Raw genomic sequence first — 9,995 nt, 5'->3', positions numbered from 1 at the left:
TTAAAGGAAAAGGTCAAGGTCACACAGGGTCGAGTCGTACTATAGACCTATCCGTATTGTGCCTCCGTCATTGCCCAGGGTATTTTGAGTGTGTAATTATGCACGCGCGGTACATGTGCCACGGATGCGCGTGGTGATCGACGGAGGCAAAACTGCTAGTCTAGCTCTGGAGTTGCCAAGCTATCATCATGCAGAGTAGACCGAACGCGTTTAACAGTGTCCAGGGGCTTGATGGGCGATGAGGTGTTCGGCCTAAGGAGGCCGCTCTGCACTTCGGCTGCAAGGGCCGCGGTATGCTCCTCAGTGCGGAGGGAACGCTCCGGGGTTTCATTGATGGTGCCGCGGGGCCCGGGCATTTTCTTTAAGTAAGCATAATGCGGGATCGCATTGAAGCGGGCGAAGGCGGTTTGTCCGAGTAGCGCGTGATAACCACTGCGGAAAGGGACGATGTCGAAGATCAAGTCTTCACTTTGGAAGTTATCTAGCGAACCGAAGACTACTTCCAATGTTATTGAGCCCGTGCAGCGGGCTTCTATGCCGGGTATCACTCCTTTAAAGGTGGTGTTAGTAGGCTTGATTCTTGATGGGTCAATACCCATTTTGCGGACCGTCTCTTGATAAATCAAGTTAAGACTACTGCCCCCGTCCATGAGGACTCGTGTGAGATGGAATCCATCGATGATTGGATCAAGGACCAAAGCGGTCGAACCTCCGTGACGGATGCTGGTTGGGTGGTCCTTACGATCGAAGGTGATCGGACAAGCTAACCAGGGGTTGAATTTTGGGGCGACTAGCTCTACAGCGTAGACGTCCCTTAGTGCGCGCTTGCGTTGCCTCTTGGGGATATGCGTGGCATATATCATGTTCACTGTTTTCACCTCAGGGGGAAATTTCTTCTGTCCCCCTGTGTTCGGTGGCGAGGCTCTTCGTCGTCCTTGCTCGGCGGCCCTTTCCCCTTGTGTTCGATGTTTAACTTACCGGCCTGTTTAAAGACCCAACAATTTCTGTTGGAATGATTGGCAGGCATGTCAGGGATGCCATGAATCTCTCAAGGCCGATCGAGTATTTTGTCCAAACTGGATGGACCATCTTTGTTTCCTTTGAATGGCTTCTTCCACTAACCGGATTTAGAGCCACTGAATCCGGCGTTGACCGCCGTGTCTTCGGTATCTTCATTGTTGCTTCGATGCTTGTGTTTGTTGCGTCGTGGCTTACCGTTGCCATATCTGGCTTCAGAGGTGCTAGGGTCGCTGGTACTGTTGCTTCTACGAGCTAACCAGCTGTCTTCCCCCACACAAAAGCGTGTCATGAGTGCGGTAAGGGATGCCATGGACTTCGGCTTTTCTTGGCCAAGGTGTCGAGCAAGCCATTCGTCGCGGACGCTATGTTTAAAGGCCGCGAGGGCTTCGGCGTCCGGACAATCGACGATTTGTTTTTTTAATTAAGAACCTAGTCTAGAGTTTGCGGGCTGACTCTCCGGGTTGCTGGACTATATGACTTAGGTCATCGGCGTCCGGAGGCCGGACATAGGTACCTTGGAAGTTGTCTCGAAAGGCGTCCTCCAAATCTTCCCAGCTACCAATGGAGTTCTCTGGGAGGCTATTTAGCCAGTGTCGCGCTGGTCCCTTTAGTTTTACTGGGAGGTATTTGATGGCGTGGAGATCGTCACCGCGAGCCATGTTGATATGGAGAAGAAAATCTTCAATCCATACTGCGGGATCTGTCGTTCCATCTTATGATTCAATGTTCACGGGTTTAAACCCTTCTGGGAACTGGTGCTCCATTACGTCATCGGCGAAGCATAAGGGGTGTGCGGAGCCTCTGTATCTGGCGACGTCACGACGGAGTTCGGATTTCATCCATGTTCGGCTTTCAGCCCGGGTGAGAGTATGCTTGTCGCGCCGGGCCTGATGGTCGTCCTCTCGCGTTGGAGCACACCAACTTGATCCATAGATTTATCTGGTCTGACCGGCTCTATTGTCCAGGTCCTTATGTAGGTCGTAGGTGTAGCCCGGAGCCGCTACCTCCTTGCCTCTACGGCGGGGTGGTGCGGGCTGGTGTTCGGCGTAAGTAGCTGCTCTGTCCCATCCACGTGGTGGTCGGTTAGGTTCATCAGCAGGTTTATACTTTGGCGGTGTTGGCTCAAGGGCCTCGTCATCAAATTGTGGTAGTAGCTTGCGCTTCGGGTAGCTCTTTGTTGGGCGTTCGAGCCTGTATTCTTCGGCTGCCAGGACTTTAGTCCATCTGTCATTGAGCATACCCTGTTCGGCTTGAAGCTGCCGCTGCTTCTTTTTTAGGCTTCTCGCTGTTGCGATTAGCTGGCGCTTAAAGCGCTCTTCCTTGAGGGGTTCCTCTGGCATGATGAAGCCTTCGTCACCGAGGCTCACATCATCCTCGGAGATTGGTAGATAGTTACTATCCTCCGAGTCCTCGTTCCCGACCGGATCGTCGGGTTAACTTGCCCCTCCTCCCAATCATCCTGTTCGGATGTTGGCTTGACGGGGGCTTCAGGGTCTCCGGTGTTCTCCGGAGTGTTATTGTCTCCGGTCCCGGTATTGCTGTCTTTTTCGCGACGCGATTTTGAGCGGCGCCGCTGGTGTCAATGCTTCGGTGGTGCCTCGGCAAGCTTGTCCTCAACCGGATCCTTCCTGCCTTCGCCGTCATCCTGTTTCGGTGTATCCACCATATACACGTCGTATGTGGAGGTGGCCGTCCAACGTCCGATAAACGGCGGGTCTTGGCCTTGTTCGTCTCCGGCATCGTCGTCCATGCCATCGATGTCTTCGGAGGCGTAATCCAGCATGTCGGTTAAGTCTTCGACAGTGGCTATGAAGTGGGTGGTGGGTGGGACATAAAATTCCCCGCTTTCAACCCCTTATCCTGGCTGGGCGTAATTCGGAGGTGATTCCTCTTTAATGGCGAGGCATCGCATTAAGTCCATAGCCTCGTTTAAGAGTGAGGATTGGACGGGGAAATGAGAGTCCGCGGAGCTAGTCAGGGCAAAAGCCTCCTGGCCATGCTCACTTGCGTGGACCTCGAGAGTTCGGAGCTAGCATCCGGGGGCGAGTCCGGCCTTTCAACGATAAGGGGAACCCAGTTTGACTCCAGGCTTGCCGATGACATAGTCGCCTCCAGGTCTCTGGTAGTGAGCTTCGTAATAGCAGAGGGTTCGGTGGGCTCCAAACTCCCATCATCGGACCCGGCAGTTTGCTCTGGATCTAAGGCCAGAGCGGTGGTCGAGGCCGCGAACCCTGCGGAGATCATGTGTCCTCGGATATCGGCGACATAATTCAGGTTCCCAAAACTGATCTGATGACCATGGGGTAGATGTCGATCTGTTCAAGGTGGCCAATCGAGTTGGCACGCGGCACGAAGCCGCCGAACACAAAAAATTGACCGGGGAGAAAAGTCTCCCCCGAAACAGCATCGTTGTAGATGATCGAACGAGCCATTGAACCTTCTGTCGACGGCACAACGGAACTCTCAATGAAAGCACCAATGTCGGTGTCAAAACGGCCGATCTCGGGTAGGGGGTCCCAAACTGTGCGTCTAAGGATTGAAGGTAACAGGAGACAAGGGGGACACGATGTTTACCCAGGTTCGGGCCCTCTTGATGGAGCTAATACCCTACTTCCTGCTTGATTGACTTTGATGAATATAGGGGTTACAAGAGTTGATCTACCTCGAGATCGTAATGACTAAACTCTAGATGTCTAGCCTGCGTAAATTCTGATAGCCTCTACGGACTAAACCCTCCGGTTTATATAGACACTGGAGGGGCCTAGGGTTGTACATGGTCGGTTTACAGAGGAAGGAAACTACACATCCGGACGCCAAACTTTCCATCCACGCAAAGGAGCGTCCCACCCGGACACGGGGGAAGGCCTTCTATCTCATATCTTCACGGCCCATCAGTCCGGCCCATGTTACATAGCCCGGACGCCCGAGGACCCCTTAATCCAGGACTCCCTAACCCCCCTTGATTTTGTTTACAGAGGCAACATAGAACTATATGAGTGTCGTGTTAAATTTTGGGATTAGTCCGGGTTTGTTTGGCCTTTTTATACATTAATTGAGGTTTTGGTCATTTAATGTGCATAATTCAATTTTGAACTACAAGCACATGGTCCAGTGCACCAAAGTTGGTTCAAAAATAACATGTGTGTCGTCGGGTGAATTTCTAGGTCCCATGCAAGAAATGGGAATGAAATTCAAACATCTGGGCGTCGTGGCTCGGTCGAGAACATTGAGAAACTTGGTTTTAAAATTCTTGTAAATCCAAAACACGCCTGAAAATCATGAAACTTGGCATGGTGTCATGTCATGGTACTAACATGTTGTGGTAAAAAAATTGGCCGAATTGGAACAAGTTTTGGTATAAGCTTCTTGCAAACCGGAGCTTCTCTCAAGAAGGCTCATGGTTCTTAGAGGGAACGTGTCACCTTTGTGTGCGAAACGATATACGCTGCCCCCCTTGATTTTCTTTACATGGGCACCATAGAACTATATGAGTGTCGTGTTAAATTTTGGAATTATTCAGGGTTCGCTTGGCCTTTTTTATACATTAATTGAGTTTCTGGTCATTTAATGTGCATAATTCCAATTTGAACTACAAGCACATGGTCCAGTGCACCAAAGTTGGTTGAAAAATCACATGTGTGTCCTCGGGTAAATTTCTAGGTCCCATGCAAGAAATGGGAATGAAATTCAAACATCTGGGTGTCGTGCCTCGGCCGAAAACATTGAGAATCTTGGTTTTTTAATTCCTGTAAATCCAAAACACGCATGAAAATCATGAAACTTGGCTTGGTGTCATGACATGGCACCAACATGCTGTGGTATTGTTGCTGTCCGATTTGCGAAGGCGCACACATTAACAATCAACAAAGTCATTTTGGAACAAGTGCGGTCACGTTGCAATCGGAAACACAAGTATTATTGAAACCGTGGGCGTTCTACTTACCATTTACGTGCCGCCATGCGTCACCTTTTTTTATTAGCTAGGAGGCGCCGTGCAGGGTAGCTATTTGAGTACGGGAGGCGTGCGATCAGACCCCTGCGCGTGCTTATCGGGAGGAGAGCCCTTTGACTTCCATCTGCCACCCACCTCTCTCCTAAGGTCTCCGTTAATGGCGCCCGAGCCCCTGTTTAATGGCGTGGCTATGTCTCACTGACTGAGATTTAAGAGAGAGAGAGAATAAAATCTGGAAATAAAATTTTGCATGGATCTTGATGTAAGATCTGACGGACCTATATAGCATCTCCTGCCACTTATAGCAAGACTGATGAATATATAAGGACGACGACAGTGGATAACAATTGTCTTACATATTTAGGAAGATAATTAAAAAAGGCACATGCGGCTATTCCCGAAACACAAGGGCAAAAGAAGAAGGAAGACGCATACAATGATCTGGCTCGCTAATCTCTACTTTGTTGATGCGCTACAGGCCATGGAGACTAGTTCTCGCAGCGAGCGGCGATGATCTCTTTCATCAGTTTCATGTCCTTAATACGCTGCTTGGTAGCATCCACGGATTCCTTCACTAGCCTTTTGCGCTCGATGTGGAGCATGGCATTCTCGTCCATATGTTTCTTGACGATGATGCCCATCCTCTTCAACAAGGCAACGGTCTCCTCCGTTCCGGCGATCTTCGCCCCCAGCAGGTTGCGCTCGGCCCGGAGCTTTGCATTTCCCTCCCCTAGTTGCCAGGTGACGTTGATAGCCTATTCGAATGAGGCTTTCATGTCCTCCTGCAACCTCGCCAGCCGGAGATCTGATCCATCTGGCTATGGACGATCGCATGCATGCGCCTGTAAAAGTCCTCGCCTGCCCGCGAGACATTTTCCCAGGCCGCCGCGGCACGGGAGGACATCTCTGCTGCATTCGCGGCGCGGCGGGACATCTCTGCTGCTTCCGCAGCGCGGCCGGACCAGTCTGCTGCATCGACGGCGCGGCGGGACCTCCGTGCTGCTTCGGCGGCGCGGCGGGACCTCTGTGCTACTACTGCCGCGCGGAGGGACATGTCGGCTGCTTTCGCGGCGAGGCGGGACATCTCTCGTGCTTCCGCTTCCATGCTCGCCTCTCCCTGGTGGTAATCTCTTGACCCAGAACTCACGCTGGCCATGGCAGACGCAAGGGAAAGATGCGGAATGACTTGTTTGTCTTTGTGGATGAGGAGTTGAGGAGGAATGTGCAGTCATCTTGGAAACTAGTAAAGGTTGTGATTGGTGTGAACAGGTTTGCAATTAAATATAGCGTGGTAGTAATTTGGAATGTGACGAGACACAAGCTCAAAATTTATTGACGGTTCTAGTTTCGAAGTGCGGCACTATTCCCGGATGGCGTAACGTGGGCATGTGTTCTCGGCCATGGTGTAGCAGTTTTGTAATATGACATGGTACTTCTTTTTCTATTGCTGTGTACATGCAATAACTGGCACCGTCGGATACATATCTTACGGTTATTGGGGCGTTTGATAGGAATAGCCTCGTGGCGAGCTATAGACTAGTCTTTTTTTCACACGCATTACATCCACACATATCATCTCTCTCCCTCTTTCCCACGCACACACCTAGTCTCTCAGGACTTCTCGCACGCACCATCTCTACCTCCCTAGGTCGATGCCACCCACATACACTTGTGCTGAGTTTAGTACGTTATACACGAAGAGAAGAGGTGCACGCACGCACTCATCCTCTCTCACACACGCATCTGTAGCTACAAACTATAGTGTCCTCTCAACCATCCAATTGGCTCTATCATAGGTTCCCATTGCTCCTTGGCCTTGAGATTGAGAAGTTTAAAATGCGGAGGCTAAGCTGGAGGCGCGAGGTTTTGGTAAATGTGTGGACTGCACAATGCACCAACACGACACGAGCTTCGTCTGCGTGGTGCGCAGTCGGGTGAGTACTACTAGTAGTAGTACTACTTTGATGTGTCGCGTCAACTCGCACAGGTATGCAACACTTCCTGAAACAAGCATATAAGCTGCTTATACTTCTTACCCAAAGGATCTTTATATCCAACAGACACAAAATATCCGTTTGACTGTTGGAAATTACTTTAACTGCCGATCTGATGTCGAAGTAATTGCTGCATCGCCACCAAAACCCACCGTCTCTTAAGCTAAAGTAGACCGAGCTAACCCCTATATTAGCATATTACTAAGATAAACAGAAGGCACTGTAGAATCATTTAGGAGATGAGCTTATCAATCTGAATGTGGAGGGACAGCGTCCTCGACAACCCATCCCCGACCAGCAGCTTGGGAAGAACTATGAAGAAGGTCAGCTCCTGCATGGCGACGTTGCCGGGATCCATGCTGCTTGTCACCTTGATTTCCACCTTGACGGGGTCGGTCCTGCCTTTGGGCTCCCCCGGCGGGCCGTTCGCCCACAGCTTGGCCATGTAGCGCGACAGTGGGGACGCCCCCGCTCTGATGCAGACGACCGACACGGCGATAGGTGCGCCGATGTCGAGCGCGCTGCCAACCAAGAAATATGCACGGCCATCCTCCTCTGCGAACAGCAAGAGCCGTGGCTCCGACACTGGCACCTGCAGCTGGAGCACCTTGCCGTACTGGATCATGTGCACGGGCATGGGATGCATGGTGCTGATGTGGTGGGAGAGCACCGGCGGCGGGCCTTCGTAGCCGCAGACCGGCATGGGGCATTTGCAGGGCGCGAGCGAACACATGCTCTGGTGATCGTGAGCTTGTGGTAACTGTTGTAGAGCCCACAACCTTCGTGCGGGCACTCCACCCTCACCGAGGAGAGGATGGCGTACATCGCTGTGTTCCGCACCTCGAAGCCACCGCTGCGCTCGAATTTCTGGCACTGCTGCTAGTTCCTGAGGCGCTCGTCGTGGCAGTCCACGCAGGCCAGGTGCCCTCCCTTGCACTGCACAAATCAATCAAACAGCACATCAATCAAGAAACCTGCACCATGCTCGATCAGCCGAACGGACGAGGTGTATTCGAACCTCATACATTGGAGGCTTCAAGGGGCGGAGGCACAAGGGGCAATGGAGCAAGGTGAGGTCCATAGAGACCATAGAGAGCTCCATCGTCGGGGCATTACAAAGTTTTACCATAACATATTCATACTACTTCAAGGTGCATTAAATCAATTAATGCATCACTAAACGCAAATTATTGAAATATATCGAGTGCACTGCTTTGATGTATCGCATCAACTCGTACAACAAGGAGAAGTTTGATTACAACGCCCGCTCCCTCGCCCATGAGTGTGGTGGCTCGCAGGACTAGGAGAAGCTTTCGCTAGACGCTCTCCCTCCCGCACGCGATGGAAATGCAGCAGTTCATTCGGTGTCAGATGGCCAGAAGCATACTAGTAGTATTCCACTGCAGTACTATCATCATTGTTCGACTTCCCGAAGAGGCGAAGAGCCAAGCGCAACCCAGACGCTCGTGTGGAAGTTTCATGTGTAGGGGAGGTTGTAACATCCCAAATTTTCAATTTGGAATGTTATACATAGGTCATTCCTGCATATCATATTTATTGCATTATCATTTGCGATCCTCGAAATTCTAAGCAACTCAAGGACCCGCGGATAGAGTAGGGGATTTCACGATTTTCATATTTGAATTTTATCAAATATTGAAACAAGGATCATTTTGGTTTTCATAAATTTTTCTCTCCAAAAATATTTCATATCAGAATATAAGAGGAGATAATATGACTTCTCAATAATAAATGAAATATTGGAGGAAAAATATTAAAATCAAATAAATTATTTTATTTGGGTTTATTGCAATTTTATTCGAATTAGGAAAAATACGCGTTTCAAAATTGCATTATAGGCCCAAATAAACGTTCACCTTGTCCAGCATATTTTTAGAGTACGCGGAAAATTTATTTTGGGATTTTTTGTAGTCCGTTTAGTATTTATTTTTTTTGTTTTTCTGCGCGTCCGAATATTAAAAAAAACGCAACCGACTTACCGGGCCGTGTCCGACCTGGACACTGCGCCCGGGCGGCTTTTTAAGCCGAGGCCCGCGACCCCGAGCCCCAAGCCGCCGCACCCCGCGCCCTAACCCTAGCCGCCGCCAACCCGCGCCGCGCCGCTGCTGCCCACGTCCGCCGCCGCCGGCGCCACCCCGCCGCGCCACCCGTCGCCGTCGGGTCCCGCCGAGCCACCGCCATTGACCGTTGACCGGTCGGTTTTCTTCGTTTAACCACGATTTTTTTCTGGTTTAATCTTTTAGATCGGTTTTTCGTTCAGTTTTTTAAGTTAGCGGACATTCGTCCGTACGTTCGTTTTAACGAACGCAGTTCATCCGTTAGTCACAGATAGCGAACGTTCGTTCGTTAGCCTGTTCGTCAGTTTTTCTTTTTCCAAGGTTTTTCCGCGATTATTTTCGATCGCGATTTCTGCCCTGATTTTCGTTTTAGTTTATCTTTTCGCTCGTTTATCGGAATCAGGCGATTCAAGCGCCTGGATCTTCATCTCAAAACCCTCTTTCTATGTAACCAACTTGAACAAGATTTTGTTACTGTAAAATTTGACTTTAGTCCAGATTAGTAATCGGATCTAGTTTCTTTCGCAGTTTGAGTTTCGTTGCTCCGTTTGATTTCATTCTTTTTGCAAACCAGAGTTCTTCCGTTGAACTTTCTGGTTAGATCTTATTATTTGAGTTTTACCCGTGCATCTTTGCTTGATTGCTTATGTATGCTATTGTTTGTTTGTGACAGAATTCCTGGAGTGCGAAGCGTGCTACTACGAGTCTTTAGGATTTGCAGATCGTCAGCAAGGCAAGTAACACATTGATCATACTCTTTTAATACCCAGTTTTATGCATTAGTTTCAACCCTCAAACATTGCATGATTAGGTTGTGATTAACTTGTGGGTTTGGGAAGTAGTTGATGAGGTAGAACCTATTACCTGTTATGCATTCAAACCTTGGGAGTTACTACTACGTTATGCTTATACTACTATGCTATGCTCGTAGACGTGGTTTGGTTTGAGAGA

General features: G+C 49.8%; 1 protein-coding gene across 1 annotated transcript; it reads right to left on the bottom strand.

Moving 5' to 3' along the window:
• Positions 1–7,198: 7,198 nt before the first annotated feature.
• LOC141031611 (uncharacterized) lies at positions 7,199–7,791 on the bottom strand. Its single transcript, XM_073506222.1, has 3 exons — positions 7,696–7,791; positions 7,458–7,582; positions 7,199–7,364 (listed from the first exon to the last, which is right to left on the bottom strand). The coding sequence occupies exons 1-3, from the start codon at positions 7,789–7,791 to the stop codon at positions 7,199–7,201; spliced, it is 387 nt and encodes a 128-aa protein (XP_073362323.1).
• Between the last annotated feature and the right edge of the window lie 2,204 nt (positions 7,792–9,995).

This window comes from Aegilops tauschii, chromosome 1 (assembly GCF_002575655.3).
Source record: "Aegilops tauschii subsp. strangulata cultivar AL8/78 chromosome 1, Aet v6.0, whole genome shotgun sequence".
In the NCBI taxonomy this organism is placed as follows: domain Eukaryota; kingdom Viridiplantae; phylum Streptophyta; class Magnoliopsida; order Poales; family Poaceae; genus Aegilops; species Aegilops tauschii.
The sequence above is the reverse complement of the archived record's forward strand: the minus strand, read 5'-3'. Positions and strand labels throughout refer to the sequence as shown.

Excerpts from the sequence above, each read along its gene's own strand:
- LOC141031611 (XM_073506222.1), bottom strand. The coding sequence starts at position 7,791 with ATGTACGCCATCCTCTCCTCGGTGAGGGTGGAGTGCCCGCACGAAGGT. Across the intron at positions 7,583-7,695 it reads TCACGATCACCAGAGCATGT|TACGGCAAGGTGCTCCAGCT; the intron begins GTTCGCTCGCGC and ends CACATGATCCAG. Across the intron at positions 7,365-7,457 it reads ATCGGCGCACCTATCGCCGT|GACCGACCCCGTCAAGGTGG; the intron begins GTCGGTCGTCTG and ends GCCCAAAGGCAG.